This window comes from Leuciscus leuciscus (genome assembly GCF_965113295.1).
Source record: "Leuciscus leuciscus genome assembly, chromosome: 1".
Lineage (NCBI taxonomy): Eukaryota > Metazoa > Chordata > Actinopteri > Cypriniformes > Leuciscidae > Leuciscus > Leuciscus leuciscus.
The window spans coordinates 78,788,703-78,805,777 of NC_138725.1; the positions used below are offsets into that span (position 1 = coordinate 78,788,703).

Consider the following 17,075-nt stretch of genomic DNA (forward strand, 5'->3'; position numbering starts at 1 on the left):
TGATTTTAATTCATTTGAGCGTTTGGTTTTTAAATTACACGGACCAACCCCAGCGATCATCACATCAGTCTACCGTCCCCCTAAGCCACACAAGGACTTTCTGCTTGAATTCTCAACATTACTCACTCACCTATCTACACTCTCATCAAATGTAATAGTGCTTGGGGACTTTAACATACATTTGGACAATAGTAATCTTCTTCTCACCAAAGACTTCTCATCCTGTCTGGACAGCTTTGGATTTAATCAATACATTAACTGTGCAATTCATTCCAAAGGCCACTGCCTGGATTTACTGTGCTGCTCTGGACTTACTCTTCTTAACTGTGCAGTTGATGATCTCCTTATCACTGATCACTTCTTCATTTCTTTCAGTGTCATACTTCAGCTCTCCTCAACCAAACCAACCCGGTCTATTTCCTTTAGGAATATCAAGGACATTAACCCTGATACCCTCTCCTCCTGCATTGATAATATTCACCTACTGGACAATAACTCTCTACCTGATGACCTGGTTGTTCACTATAATGATCAATTAGCTCTCATTCTAAACTCCCTTGCTCCAGTTAAAATTCGTTCTGTCTCTTTCACTCAGTCTGCTCCCTGGTTCACCCCTCAACTCCGGATTCTGAAAACTAAATCCAGACTGCTTGAGCGCCTCTACAGAAAAACTGGTCTTACTATTGTGACGACCTGTGTCTTCCATTGGGGTTTTCCTCATCCATGGATGGATTACTCCGCCCTCCTACCTGATTTCATTGGTGACACCTGTTGCCGATTTCCCTTTTCTCCTTTAAGAAGACGCAAGACGGATGGCAGAGCGCCGCGGCCAATTTGATTGCTTTTGGACATTCGTTTGGTTATGTTTTCTTTTTACATGCATCATTACATTACAGCACATTACATTTTCATGCATTCATTTAACACGACACTACTGACATCTGACTGCTACATTACACAGTTTTTTTGTATAGTTTTTCCTTTTGTTAATAAATAACTTTCTTTCAAAATTTGGCTTTCTCGTGTCCCACTTTTGTTGCGTCCCTTTTGAGTCACGGGGCGTAACAAATGGGGGCTCGTCCTCGTCATAGTAATTATTTTCCTTTGTTTGATATTTTGTCGGTGATTTGAAAATATTTGATAATTTTTTTGTTGTTTTTGATTCCTTTGAATGCGTTTTGAAATGATTGTTTGGTTGTGATGTTTTGGGGGAAACCCAATTTGAATAATTTGACGTCACAATAAGTGCGTTTTGGGACACCTGAAAGCATTTGGTGCAGTTGTTTGGTCGTCGTTTGAATTCACCGACTGGTAGGTTACCTTTGTAGAATATTGTTTGTTTTAACTTGGAGTTTTTCCCTGATAGGAATTAGCGATGTGTTTCCTTTGAGACTGTGGCGAGGGGGGCGTGGTTTTGCGAAGTCTGTAGCGGGAGAGAGAGGACGGAGCCGAGCGGTGAGTAAGTAGGTCAAGTGCAGATGATGAACACCTGTGTCTGATTGCAGTAATTGGCGTGGAGAGACCGGATATAAGCCGGCGGGAATGAGAGAGAGAGAGAGAGAGAGTTAGACTGGGACCTCGTCTGCTGCCTGTCTTCATGAAAAGATCGACACGAGAATCTGGACTGTTTATTTTGTTTTGTGCTGTGCCTGTATGCACGGTGAACGCGCTCTGTGCGCAACCTTTTATTTATTGGACTTTACTACTAATAAAAACGAGTGTCCCAGTATTCGCCGACCCCTGTCTTCTTCCTTCCCTTGCTTACAACCTTGAACCACATCACAGAGACATTTTTTTTTTTTTTTTGTGTTGTGGTGAAAGCGGGTAGTAGCGGTTGTCTCGGGAGCACATCCATGGTGTTGAGAATTGTCGCTGGTTTGACCAGTTGCAGTTCCGCCCACTGGGCTTGCGTGCTTAATTTCCCCCCGCCAGTATCCACATGAAGACTAGGCTTTAGGTAGGTAGATTTATTCTGAAGAGTTAGATAGTGGGTTAAATTCCAAGTGTTTCATTGCACATTTGGTTACTTTCAGTCAGTGTATTATTTGCTTATGGCTGATGTTGAAGAATTTGTTGAATCACCTTCGCATGTTTTGATAGATAAATGCACAAAAGATCAACTTTTCAAAATCGCTGAATATTATGAAATAAAACTTAGCGATAAGAGAATAAAAGAAAGTAGTATTAAAACTGAGTTGAAAAATAAATTGATTGACAAGAGAATATTGGCAGCTGAAATGAGTGAAAGTGATGAGCATGAACAAAGTTTGACTGTACAGTCTGCTTTAACTTTTGACCAACAAAAAGAGTTATTATTGTTACAATTGGAACATGAGAAAATAAAACAGAGGTCTCAGCAGGGTAAAATTGAATTAGAGAAGGCAAAAATGGACTTGGAGTATTTAAAATTGAAGCTCATTGAAGAAGGTAAAGTTGATGGCGATGGTTCAAATGTTGCGTGTGGAAATTTTCCGCTACATCAAAGTCTAAAACTTGTTCCTAAATTTAATGAAGTTGATCCGGATATTTTTTTTACTATGCTTGAACGTGTTGCTGAGATACAAGGTTGGTCGAAAGCAAACTGTGTTTTGTTGTTGCAGAGTGTATTAGTTGGTAAAGCGCAGTTAGCTTTTTCTGCTTTAAGTATAGAGGAGAGTAAAGATTATGAAACCGTTAAGTCTGCAGTGTTGAAGGTATACGAGTGTGTACCTGAAGCCTATCGACAACGCTTTAGGTCGTGTAAGAGGGGTCAGGGACAGACTCATTTGGAATTTGTGCGAGATTTAAGACGACATGTTACACGTTGGTGTGCATCGCTTAAGGTTAGAACATTTGAGGATTTGCTTGAATTGATCATAATTGAACAGTTTAAAGTTTCCGTTTCTGATCAAATTGCGACCTATATCAGTGAACACAAAGTGCAGTCTCCTGAGGAGGCAGCGTCATTGGCTGATGATTTTGTGCTCACTCATAAAATTACTGCTATTGATTGGAGAGCACGTGAAGTGAGCGCGAATCGCTTTACAAGTTCTACTTCACAGAGTGGTCGCATTTCTTCAGGGACGTTTGATTCGTCTGAAACGTGTAATTACTGTCGTGGAAAAGGACATTGGAAAGCGGACTGCCCTATACTTAACCCTCTGAGGTCTGAGGGGTTTTTGGGGTCCTTGAGATGTTCTGACATGCCCTGACATTTGTGCTTTTTTCAGTTGCTTATAAACATATTAATGGCAAAAAAAAATGACACACTATTTAGCACAAACAGGGCTACCATAATATGTGAGCAACAAGAATGTACATGTCTGCATTTTTGAGAGAATAATGTTTATGCGTGGTTATTGAAAAAACTAAAAACTAAAGTTTCTGAAATAAGGCCATAAAACACATACTAAATATGTGCCAATAAGACTTTTGTCTAATAGATGTCATTGCCTAGTGTTTTTTCTTCAAAATGATGTGAAAATCATCCTGCCCTTATCATTCACATAACACAATACATTGATTTGAATTTTGCAAAGCACTTTCTGTTTGGAAAGGCAATATGCGGAGTGGGCGGCAACGATCATGCATATTTAGTGGTTCACACCTTAGGAGACAATGGGGCCTGCATACTTAATGACCCTTTCATTCAGGTGAGTCACTGAGCCACAAGAATGCAAGAGCAACAGTTGGAAGCATCTCAATTATTTTTTATTTTTCCACATAGTGTGCTTGCAATTTGGCCTATAATATCCAAGGAAAACATGTCTAGTAATTGTGCAGTTAATTCTCATACTGTATTTTCAGTTTTGGAATATTTATCCTCTCCCCAAATTTGTCACTAATAAAACACAATAAAAATTATTTAAAGAAAAGGCTTATTACCTTATTACCTTTTAATAGTTTGTTTACATCTACCTTGTAAATATATTTTTTTATTAAAAAGGTTACAATTACAACAACAATTCAAGTGTAATCTTTCTTTGTAAAAACTAAAGTATACATTTTATCATACATATTTCAAAGTTAAGGATTTGATTGATTATTTGATTACTTTATTTTTGACAAAACATACTATATTTAACATGAGCAAATATTGGCAAACAAATATTGGCTTATTTGAGTTAAAATGTATAATCTATCCAAAACTAATCAACGAAATGTTGTCTTTCATATGTCTGTAACATAGGTCTTTCGTTTTTATTATAAGAAATATAAATGTTAATTTGCAGTTTAATACGTTGCTTATACAAATACATTTTATTTCAACATTTCAGTCGATTTTTACTCAGTATAGCAATACAGTTTGCTAAAACCGAAACATTAATTCACAAACAGAAACGCCTGACTGTAACGTTGTTTTTATGAAATATTAGGGCATATAAATGTTAATTTTCAGTTTACTCATCTCAGTATAGCAATACAGTTTGCTAAAACATCATCATTCATTCACACAGAGACGCAATTTAAATTTAAACTGTCTTTTTGCGAGCTGTGATAAACAGCGCGCATCTCTGCGGCTGCCGTTCATTCATTCACAGAAACACGATTAACTTGAGAAGGAAAAAAAACTTACTACATATTCGGATCCTCTCTCCTGCAATACCCGCACTCTGAGGTAGATTTTCCATTATTATTATTCCTCACAGCGCTGCCAGATGGTGTAAACACGTAGGCTACAATGATATGATTAAACTTGTGTTTTCTCGAGCTGATATGGGGGCGTTCACAGGTTTGCCTCAGTAATTTGCGTTTGAATAGCGCGCGCTCTCCGTGGGCGGAGTCACATTACCTTTGAATGAGCTCTAATGAGCTCGACTGGAATCGCTCTCTTTTAACACAGATTTCACAAGATGAGAATATTTTTTTTTTATATAAATTACCTCATTTTAAAGAAGAGAATTCAAGCTTCATGCCTGTGTGACTGTATGCCTGTTTGACTCAGTATTCGTTGAGTTATTGTTCATTTTCGGACGCGTTTCAGAATGGTCTTCACTGACAGAGAGAAGGCAGAACTCGCATCACGTTTATTTTTCTTTATTTGGCAAAAAGCACAACACTTTGTTTTTATTGTGAGTATACACAAAAATAATACACATTTAACAGAATCGATTGATGTATGAAACTTGCTTGTAATATCAAAGTCAACAGAGCAAAATTAATTTCTTTTGAACTGAACTGAAAAAAATCCAGCAAAACGCGTGGGCGCGTTTGTCGACCTCAGAGGGTTAAAGATAAAAATAAACGCACTGATGTGAATAAGTTTAAGCCTGCTGCCGTTGCAAATTCTGTTCGTGCAAATGATGCTGCGACTAATGAAATTCAACTGTCTAATGATTATTTGACCACTTATGCTCCTTTCATTACAGAAGGTCGAGTGTCATTGTCAGATGGAGTTGAAGTTCCTGTTAGAATTCTGCGTGATACAGGAGCTATGGATTCTTTTATTTTAGAATCCATTTTGCCTTTTTCAGCGCAATCCGAAACGGGCAATAGTGTTTTAGTTCGAGGAATGGGCTTAAATACTTTAACAGTTCCTCTTCATAAAGTTAAGCTTCACTCTGATTTGGTGACTGGGGACGTGGTAGTGGGATTGCGTCCTGCTTTACCAATAGATGGTGTTCAGCTTATCTTGGGAAATAAGTTAGCTGGTGTTCGGGTGTTGGCAAATGCATCTCCATCTCCTATGGTTTCATCTAGTGGAGAACTGATTGAACAGAAAATGGTTGTAGACCCTGTTGGTGTTGTAACTCGGGCTATGACTAAAAACGTTGAGCGTTTGGAGGCTCAAGAAAAGGAGCCAGTACCTACACTGGGTACTTTTTTGCCTGTTCCTGATTTGTCTGCTTTCTCTTTTCCTCTGTCTGCAGATGAGCTGAGTAAAGAACAACACTCAGATTCTTCCTTGGTTGAGCTGATTACCTGTGCACTTCAGGACAGTGATGTACCAGATATGGCTAGAGGCTATTTTGTACAAGATGGTCTGTTGCTGAGGAAATGGAGTCCTCATGGTGAGAATTTTGTTGGAGATCCTATTGTTCAGGTAGTGGTTCCCACAAAATTTCGGCATGCTGTGTTGGAAGTCGCTCATGAAAAGTCGGGTCATTCTGGGGTGCGTAAGACCTATGATCGTGTTTTGCTATATTTTTTTTTGGACACGTCTAAAACGCGACATTTCAGCGTACATAAAATCATGTCACGTTTGTCAGGTAACTAGTAAGCCGAATCAAAAACTGAAACCAGCTCCATTACATCCGATTTCGGCGAATTGCGACCCCTTTGAACACATTATTGTGGATTGCGTGGGTCCTCTTCCATGTTCAAAGTCGGGAAGCAAATACTTGTTTACTGTCATGTGTCTGGCCACACGTTTCCCTTCGGCCTATCCGTTGCGTACAATTACATCACGGTCAATTGTAAGAGCTTTGTCACAATTTATGTCACTTTTCGGCATTCCTAAAATAATTCAGAGCGATCAGGGTACTAACCTTACCTCTCATCTCTTCCAACAAGTTCTAAAACAACTAAACATCAAGCATAATCTTGCTAGTGTGTATCATCCACAAAGTCAAGGAGCTTTAGAAAGATTTCATCAAACTTTGAAGTCTCTCCTTCGTGCTTATTGTGTACAGTTGGATAAAGACTGGGAGGAGGGTTTGCCCTGGTTACTACTGGCTGCTCGTGAGGTTGTGCAAGAAAGTACTGGATTTAGTCCCAACGATTTAGTTTTTGGCCACAAAGTTCGTGGGCTTTTGGCTGTGCTTCAAAATTCAGTCAAAGTTTCTGACTCGCCGAAAAATTTGTTGTCGTACGTTTATGGATTTAGACAGAGGTTGATTCAGGCTAGAGAAATGGCCAGAACTAAACTTGAAAAACAACAGGAAGGCATGAAACGGTTGTATGACCGCAAGGTGGAACAACGCATTTTTGAGCCTGGAGATCAGGTTCTAGTGTCACGTCTTTTGCTTTCTTCTCCTTTTGAAGCGAAATTTGAAGGCCCATACGTAGTAAAACGTAAGCTGAGTGACGAAAATTATGAGATTGCCACTCCGTGTCGGAGAAAGTCAACCCAGTTATATCATGTGAATTTACTGAAACCGTACTATGAGAGGTCTAGTACAGAGGTAAACCCTGTTCATTCTGTGCTTTTTGCTGTTTCAGACGATAGAGATGGTTCTTGTTCCGGGAAAAGGGAGAATGAGGGTAAAGAGCCAGATGATGGTATTTTACGTGGACGTTTGAATAATTCAGATTCTCTGGAAAACTTGAACGTTATTCTTGCCCATTTGTCTCCTTCGCAGATAACTGAGTTGAGTGCACTTTTGCAGAGTTTCCCTGAGTTGTTTGGAGATGCGCCATCTCGGACGGACTGGGCTGAGCATGATATTGATGTGGGTAATGCTTCCCCTGTCAAACAGCGTTATTATCGTGTGTCACCAGAAAAACGAGAGTTGATGGAAGTAGAAATTAAATACATGCAAGAAAACGATATTGCTGTTCCTTCGTGTTCGGACTGGGCTTCTCCTTGTCTGTTAGTCGGAAAACCTGATGGGTCAGTAGGGTTTTGTACAGATTTTCGAAAGGTCAATGCTCTGACAAGACCTGATTGTTTTCCGCTCCCTAGGGTGGATGATTGTGTTGACCAGGTAGGTTCGGCTAAGTATGTGACTAAACTTGACTTGCAAAGAGGTTACTGGCAAGTGCCTTTGACTCGGCGAGCTCAAGAAATTTCCTCCTTTGTCTCTCCATCAGGCCTGTATTCTTACAAAGTCATGAGTTTTGGGCTACGAAATGCTCCTGCCACCTTTCAACGTCTGATGAACCGTGTGGTGTCAGGCCTTGAGGGGTGTGCTGTGTATCTAGACGACCTTGTTGTGTTCAGTGACAGTTGGGACTTGCATTTAAGACGTCTGCATGCAGTTTTGAGGCGTTTGAAAAGCTCCTCCAACACACGATTACTCTTCAAGACATTCAACTCTCTCCTCTGTCCACCTCCACCACCACCCGCCTCCTCCTTAACTGCTGACGATTTTGCGCACTTCTTCACCAAGAAAACAACAGCTATCAGCAGTCAATTCTCAGCTCCACACACACAGGAACCCAGACCGACCCCTTCCACAGCCAATACCCCTCTGTCCTCCTTTTCTTCGCTAACCGAGGAAGAAGTATCTACACTTCTCCTCTCCAGTCACCCTACCACCTGCCCGCTTGACCCCATCCCCTCACACCTTCTACAAGCCATCTCTCCCACACTTCTACCATCACTCACACACATCATCAACTCATCCCTCCATACTGGCACCTTCCCTACAGCATTCAAGCAGGCTCGGGTTACTCCACTGCTCAAAAAACCAACGCTAAACACATCACTTGTAGACAACTACAGACCTATCTCTCTCCTACCATTCATTGCGAAGACACTTGAAAGAGCTGTCTTCAACCAACTAACATCCTTCTTGTCTCTAAACAACCAGCTGGATGTCAACCAATCTGGCTTCAAGAAAGGACATTCAACAGAGACTGCATTACTGTCAGTCACAGAAGCCCTACGGATCGCAAAAGCTGCTTCCAAATCTTCAGTCCTCATTCTCCTGGATCTGTCTGCCGCCTTCGACACGGTGAATCATCAGATCCTTATGTCCACCCTCTCATCACTGGGCATCACAGGAACTTCACTCCACTGGTTTGAGTCCTATCTCACAGGTAGGTCCTTCAAGGTCGCATGGAGAGGTGAGGTATCCAGAGCACATCAGCTGACCACAGGGGTTCCCCAGGGTTCAGTTCTTGGTCCCCTCCTCTTCTCCATCTACACCACATCACTGGGACACATCATACAGGCACACGGTTTTTCCTACCACTGCTATGCTGATGACACGCAGCTCTTCCTCTCCTTTCAACCAGATGATCCCACAGTAGCTGCACGGGTCTCAAGCTGTCTGGCGGACATCTCCACATGGATGAAGGAACATCACCTGCAGCTCAACCTGGCAAAGACTGAGCTTCTCGTCCTCCCTGCCAATCCGTCTCTACAGCACGACTTCACCATCCAGCTAGAGTCATCATTAATCACCCCATCAAGATCGGTCAGAAATCTTGGAGTAACGTTTGATGACCAGCTGACCTTCACAGATCACATTTCAAAGACAGCTCGATCATGCAGGTTTGCACTGCACAACATCAGGAAAATCAGGCCTTTCCTAACTGAGCATGCAACACAACTCATCGTCCAGGCCCTGGTCATCTCTAGGCTTGACTACTGCAATGCTCTTCTGGCTGGACTTCCAGCATGTGCAACCAAACCACTACAGATGATCCAGAATGCTGCAGCTCGTCTTGTCTTCAACGAGCCCAAGAGGGCCCACGTCACTCCTCTGTTCATCTCTCTGCACTGGCTACCTCTCGCTGCTCGCATCAAGTTCAAGGCACTGACGCTTGCTTACAGAACTATCACAGGCTCAGCTCCCTCCTACTTTCACTCACTCCTACGAGTCTACATCCCTACCAGACACCTACGATCGGTCAACGAGCGACGTCTCGTGGTTCCATCACAGAAAGCCACAAAATCACTTTCCAGAACATTCTCATTCACAGTTCCATGCTGGTGGAACGCTCTCCCCACCCTCATCCGGAATGCAGAATCCCTGACAACATTCAAAAGACAGCTGAAAACCAATCTCTTCCGTGAGCACTTAACCTTATAGAAAAAAAAAAAAAAAAAAAAAAAATTTCCTTTCCCTTTGTAACATTTGGAAATTTGTTTTCCTTTCCCTTTGTAACATCTGGAAATTCGTTTTCCTTTCCCTTTGTAACATCACTTATCAGGCTTATGCTACTCTGAATAATACCTGAACTTCGTACTTTGAGCACTTCTAGCGTTGTTGTTGCTTTTGCCTCTTTATGATGACTCGCTGAATTTTGTCCTAATTTGTAAGTCGCTTTGGAGAAAGGCGTCTGCTAAATGACTAAATGTAAATGTAAATGTTTGTCAGAGGCCAGCTTGACTGTGAACTTGGCAAAGTGTGACTTTGCTCAAGCCACTGTGACATACCTTGGTAAAGTGTGTAGCGTAAATGCCTCTGGGTTAATGCGAATTAGCTCAAGAATATAGGGAATTTTGGCAATATTAATATTTATAACGCATGGTCATAATTCATAAATCGCACATGCATTTACTTTATCAATTATAGGAAATGCCTCGTTCTGTACTGTCTGATCATTACAGTTAAGAAGAAGCATTCCTGTTTACAAAACTCCAAGACAGTTTGTCTTCTGGCCACGAAGACAAAACCTCTTTGGGTTTATAAATGAAAACTACTCAAAGTAGTTTTATAATATAGAGCCTGTAGCTTTATAGATCTTTTGTTTCATTGACTTTATAAAAGTGGGTTTTCAAACACAGAGACAGTTAAAAGTATAAATGGGTTTATTAATAAAATGGCACACGCTAGAGATTATATAAACTACAAACATAAACGTACGTAAAAATGCAAACAAACGAATAAACATTTAACCGAACAAAAACATGAAATGAAAGAAAGAAAGATATAGAGGGAAGATAGAGGGTAACTTAAATCACAGACCTAAGACCTAGACACCTGGAACAGCTTTTATAGGAATCAATATACTTGCGAGTTGTGGTACTCTTTCAGTGTGATGCTGAAGAGGGGACGCGCGCGTGCGCGTGTCCGGCTGGTTTGCGTCTAGCTTTGTCTTCTGGGTCGTTTCGCAAAACGATGTAAAGGCTCACTTGAATTTAACGTTACCGAGAAAGTTCAGATTCGTCTCCCGGGATGGGAGAGGCTGGAAATCTTAGTTGCAAAGACCGGCTGTTACGACTCGAACATGGGTTCGTTCGATGGAGAAGGCCAGGGCCTCCTTCAGATGTTCCTTGGAGAAGCGCTGCGCCGGGGAGAAGAAGTTGAGTTGGAAGCGGAAGGATGAGAGAGCAGGAAGAGAAGAGAGAATCTTCCTTTTAACAGACATCTGTTTACGCCCTGTTTTGGGGACAGAGCGAATCACAACTTCTGATTTGTAGCGGGAAGAAGTCTTCTTTGTGTGAAGAAAAACACGCCCCCTTTTACCATATGTCTTATGAGGGAAAGGATTCATACTTAGAAATATGATATTTCCTGGAACAAATGCATATTATTGTACTTTGCTGTCAAGATTCGTCTCCGTGAGATGGAGAGGATTACAGAGATATCAATTATGACAGGTAAAGATTGGGGAAACATAACGTTACACTTATATGCATAATTACACACAAATAAAGTTTGATTAAACACACAATAAAGTTGTCAGTGTTTCCGTTATGGCAAGTGACGACACTTTGAGAAACATAGGAATACATATCAACATTCAGTGGCTTGTTATGTGGAAGAATATCTGTTTCCAAAGTTCCAGAGTGTGTGTGTGTGTGTGTGTGTGTTCTGGAATGCCTTTGAGGCTTGGGTCGTAAAGTTTTATGGTCTGAGTTAGGGTTACAACAAGACACGACTGAGGAATTCCCTTCAATGAACATTTAGAATTCAAAACTATACTCTAGCAAACCAAACCTCTATCACACGTGCATATAGGAAGGTACACACATTATAAAGGAAAATAACAGATATTTCTCTTATTCTCAGTTATACACAAAAGGGTGTTTGTGTGTGTGTGTGTGTGTTCTGGAATGTCACGAGTCTGTGAGGTTGTAAAAGTCACAGGGAGTCCAGAGCTGAAATGGGGGTTTTAGAGGGGATTCTAAGAAAACAGGGTTTCCTTATGTGACTCAAATGTCCCTCGGGGGAGCCACAAAGATGCAATTTTGACCGTTCAAGCAGACTTGGAGATCAGGATTTACTAATTTGAACAGCATGTGACCGCATGTCATAGTCATTGTCGTTACATATCCCCCTTTTTGTTAGATAAAGACCTCGGAAGGACTTTATCGAACAACAAATTAGCGCAATGGTCGATGGCAAGCGGCTGATGACTGAGGACTCAGGTCAAATGAGGTTTAGGCGAGCCCCCGATCGGGACCCCCTTTTTGCGGTTCCATAGGAAACCACCAGACACGGCTTTGTGAGCTTTGCTGTGGCTGCTCACATTTGGTAGGGTCTGGTACAGGGTGAAAGCCAAGACGGGAGTCAGGGCGTGGTCGGTTGCTGTGGAGGTACACAGCGCAGCGTCAGCTGCGGTCCAGGTATGGACACAGGTGAGGTGTTCAGGCTGGGCGGTTGCCCATGCTTGGAGGGACTGTGTTGAGTGCGAGTCCTGCCTTGGTGTTCAGGACTCAGGGTTGCTCTCTCCGTGCGATGCCGGATGCCAGACCTGGTGAGTGTGGCTGCTTTCTCGCGAACCACTGCGGCCTGCATCCTGTTAGAGGCGAGAGGGAGAGAGAGAGAAAGGGAGGAAAAATTTCAGCGATGGAGGTCCTTAGTTGGTTTAGGACAGTCTTTTTGGTTCGCTGAGGTTGGTATGCCACATGCTTTGATGTCCCATGCATGGCTTTTTGGCACATGTGGCGTCATTGTTACGCCTGGCCCCCCCCCTTGTGCTTTGTGGCTTTACGAGCTGTGGCGCTGTGATGGCAACAGGTGCACAATGCGTATTGAAGTTTTGGGAACGCAACATGTGCGTGGTGGCAGACAGCTGTTTGAGGCACTGGTCGTCAGTGAGCTCAGATGGCCTGCGAGGGTGGTGGAGGGGTAAGTGGTGGCATAGGAAAAGTCTGTTCATCAGAGGCCCGCATGACTTTCTTTGTACACAGCGGAGGTAGCGTTTAGCGGCTCTGAGGCGTGCAGTGTAGTTGGTAAAGTTCGTTTGTGCTGTGTAATCACTGCAATGGTTAGGGTGGGTGGGTGGGTTGTCTGTATGTGGCGCAGACATTGGTTTGGTTACTCAACTGCAGGTCAGTCAGGACCTTGAAGCAGTAGGTGTCAGTGTTCGTTTTCTGTGTCTGTGTCAGACGTGGCTGCACTGTCTTCATCTGTGATGTAAGAAGACTCTGCCTCACCAGTGTTCTGGAGAGAGTGGTTACAGGTTCGACGGTCTGGGCTAGGAGTTCTGGACGGCGGGTGATGCTGGTTCCAGAATCTTTCTGAGCGGTCGGTCCGACGCTTTGGACGGGCACCGTCACAGTCGTGCCGCCACCTGCTGTCTGGTTCGGAGCGGTGCTCAGAGACGGAGTGAATTGTGTGCGGACGAAGATCGTCCAGGGCTTTTTTGAAGTCTTTCAACTTCCTGTTGTAGCGTTGTGTCCGTCTCGTCCTCTTCCTCGGTCAGGAAGATTAGCTGGTCTAGCCGACTCTGTGTGTGGGCTCGGTCCTTCCGGGCTTCTGTGGCCTGGAGCTGTAGTGCGGCTGCCTTCTGTTCCATGTCGAGGCTGAGCCTTTCGCTGGCCCGGGCCTTGGTGACGAGGTTGAGTGCGATTTTCCGAAGATTTTGGCCAGCTGCTCGTGGTCGTACTTTTGGGTTGGATCGCAGGTCTCAAACTGGTCCAGGTACTGTGGGACTGGGTTAGCTCGACATCTCTGCTTACTGTGGTGAGAGAAGCACAGCACACACAAAAAGAGACACAATGCAAGTTTGTTTTAGGGTTAATGAGCTATACTCATACGGGTTATGCCGTTTATGAGAATTTCGGGGCTAACTGATGTCAACAGTTAGCGGAGCCAATTTCGTGGGTATGGATGAAACCCACAATAGAAATTTGGACAGGCGGTAGCCTGGGGGGGGTCGTCTAGCGACGCCCGCTTTGATCGTCACTCTATTATTCAGCTTTTCCTGGGGTCTCTCTTAGGTTCTGTGTCTAAGTGAAATGAAAGAAACAAATCACAACAGAGTGGAGAAAGAGACAAGGTTGAAGGTAGGGAAGATCAGAGGGAAACACAACACAAGGAAGTGCATTGGTCTGCAATGAAATGTCACAAACAATAACACGGGGAGCGTTATTTAAGGAAAATAAATCAAATAAGATAAAATAAAATAAAATAAAGAGGCCTAAGCCTTATTAACACTGCGAGAGTTCCTGATCGGGCCAGGAGATGCGTGGGTTGTCGGGACAGGACCTCGAAAGAAGGTGTGTCTTAGAGAGAGAAAGGTGAGTCCAAGCACTTAAAATACACCCGAAGGAATAGCTAGTATTCTGTGGTTCCTAATAAGTGGATGGGTTCTATCAAATTTTAGTTTACCTGGGGTGAATAGAGGTCATCCAGGTGGAAACCAGCGGGCGCGGTCAGACTCTCCGACGGTCCCAACACCAGACAGAGCGCAGTGTCAGTAACGCCGGACAGATGATCCCGCCCACCGGAAACCACCAGGGATGACTTTTGGATTACCACAGTGCACTGACTGGGTCCTGCCAATAGATACACAATAAGGGATTGAGAGGTTAGACTTAAAGTGAATTAAGGCTTTCTGTTTTCATCAAATTGAGTAAATATGTATGCAGGGGTCAGAGGCAAAGGCTATACTAAAATAATGATACAATGCAAAGGAATTATGATAACCGATGGTTAATTATCGGAATAACCTACCCCCCCTTTGAAAAGGCTGGGAAAAGAGAAAAAAAAATTATCAATGAAATAAAATTCAAATAAACAACACAGGCTTGGGACGCAGGCAGAGGGATAGGCCCTGCAGTGGGTTTGTGCCACAAGGGAAAGGGGCGTATTCCTTCTCCGTGGTCCACCTGGTTGTTAGTGAACACAATTTAAATTAAAATTCAAACTAGTTTAAATTAAAATTCAAATAAGCATGCAAGGAGAGGTCCAAAATAATAATAATAAGGAAGGAAAGAAAATCAGAATGATAACAGTGATGTATCAATACTAAAAATAATCAAAACTGAAATTCAGAATGACTTCCTATAATCCTTACAATAACACTGAGGTTATTAGTATTGATTATAAAAATAATCAAACGAAAAGGGTGGCAATGAGACACTTCAATTGCAGACTGGGGGTTAAACAGATATTGATAAGTCGACCCAAGATCGCCACACGGTGGCGTGCTTCTTCCTAGGTGGACCTTATCAATGAACTGAGTGAATCAAATCTAAGTTTTTAATTCGAAAAGTTTTCCCTTTTTTTTTTTTTTTTTGAACTTAACTTAAAGTGTGACAGTCAAAAACAGAAAAAGGAATTGTCTAACTCCAAATAATATCAGCATAAGCTAAGCTTGAATGCAGTTAAGTATTTGAGAGAGAAAATGAATGCAGAGAGAAAAAGAAATTGAAAGCAGGTATTATCTTAGAACGCCACGAGATGGCGTAGTTGCGCTCGCGCAGGCTGACGTCAGTGGGAGGCGACGCTCACGCAGGATGACGTCGGTGGGGGGCGCGTAATTTGAGCCCTGCCACACCTCTAGAGGCTGCCCTCTAGTGTCGGTGACGTGATTCAGCAGTTAAGACAGCAGATTTTTTTATCTGTGGAATCACGTGGTGTTTTGCGCTTCTGTTGCATGCGGAAAACTGACGCGAGTTTCACAACATGTGATTAACAGGAATTACACATTATACATTACACATTGAGACGGTTTTAGAATAAGAACAGGGATTATCATCTTTTCTTAATTCATAAAACTGGTCTCCAATTACTCATTACATATAAAACGGTTTACATAAAAACAGGTATTAAAACTTCGTGTTTTAATCACTAGAAACTGTGAGCAAACAGGCATTGAACATCTATTTACTTAAGCTGTGAGCACACCAGGCATCAGAACAGCTGTGAGCAGGACTTATCATCTGCTCATCTCCCATAAGCATTAATCAAAATAGCACTTTTATGATTTTTGCGTAGGTTTACGAAATTGGATCGCGAGGCCAATTTCTGACCAGGAGCTTTATCGTTAACGTATTGTATATCATAAGGCCTATTACGACTGAAAACTATCAGATTTACGTCTTCGTCCTAAAAGAGATCCTTCGTCTTCATTTAGTCGGTTTAAATCATGTTACATGTATCAACTGCAAAGAGTTTTGCTTCGTCTTTACAGAGACAGATGTAATGTCATGAACTGCAGTTTTAGCAGAGCTGGGCTGGCTTTGTGCCCGCGATCAGCTGGGTGAGTTCGCCTTGGCGACTTATCTCACAATTCAAAACGCGCGTATAGCCTACAATTATTAATACCAATAATACACATTCAACTGAAACTGAATTTGCCCACAAAAATGAAGTTTGAAACTGCCCGAAATGTCTCCACCAATATACATGTAGCGTAAATGCCTCTGGGTTAATGCGAATTAGCTCAAGAATATAGGGAATTTTGGCAATATTAATATTTATAACGCATGGTCATAATTCATAAATCGCATATGCATTTACTTTATCAATTATAGGAAATGCCTCGTTCTGTACTGTCTGATCATTACAGTTAAGAAGAAGCATTCCTGTTTACAAAACTCCAAGACAGTTTGTCTTCTGGCCACGAAGACAAAACCTCTTTGGGTTTATAAATGAAAACTACTCAAAGTAGTTTTATAATATAGAGCCTGTAGCTTTATAGATCTTTTGTTTCATTGACTTTATAAAAGTGGGTTTTCAAACACAGAGACAGTTAAAAGTATAAATGGGTTTATTAATAAAATGGCACACGCTAGAGATTATATAAACTACAAACATAAACGTACGTAAAAATGCAAACAAACGAATAAACATTTAACCGAACAAAAACATGAAATGAAAGAAAGAAAGATATAGAGGGAAGATAGAGGGTAACTTAAATCACAGACCTAAGACCTAGACACCTGGAACAGCTTTTATAGGAATCAATATACTTGCGAGTTGTGGTACTCTTTCAGTGTGATGCTGAAGAGGGGACGCGCGCGTGCGCGTGTCCGGCTGGTTTGCGTCTAGCTTTGTCTTCTGGGTCGTTTCGCAAAACGATGTAAAGGCTCACTTGAATTTAACGTTACCGAGAAAGTTCAGATTCGTCTCCCGGGATGGGAGAGGCTGGAAATCTTAGTTGCAAAGACCGGCTGTTACGACTCGAACATGGGTTCGTTCGATGGAGAAGGCCAGGGCCTCCTTCAGATGTTCCTTGGAGAAGCGCTGCGCCGGGGAGAAGAAGTTGAGTTGGAAGCGGAAGGATGAGAGAGCAGGAAGAGAAGA

At 42.3% G+C, this 17,075-nt stretch overlaps 1 protein-coding gene and 1 long non-coding RNA gene across 3 annotated transcripts in view; one reads left to right on the forward strand and one right to left on the reverse strand.

Moving 5' to 3' along the window:
• Window positions 1-17,075, reverse strand: part of LOC309512805 — a 159,193-nt gene that overhangs the window by 45,403 nt on the left and 96,715 nt on the right. The gene's annotated exons all lie outside the window — the stretch shown is intronic.
• On the forward strand, window positions 5,738-9,960 carry LOC309476993 (uncharacterized protein; the record flags this gene model as incomplete). The annotated part of the gene is made up of 5 exons (XM_082140147.1): window positions 5,738-5,795; window positions 5,850-5,990; window positions 7,141-7,200; window positions 7,732-8,682; window positions 8,881-9,960. 5 exons carry the CDS (start codon window positions 5,738-5,740, stop codon window positions 9,678-9,680), a joined length of 2,010 nt encoding a protein of 669 aa, XP_081996273.1. The 3' UTR covers window positions 9,681-9,960.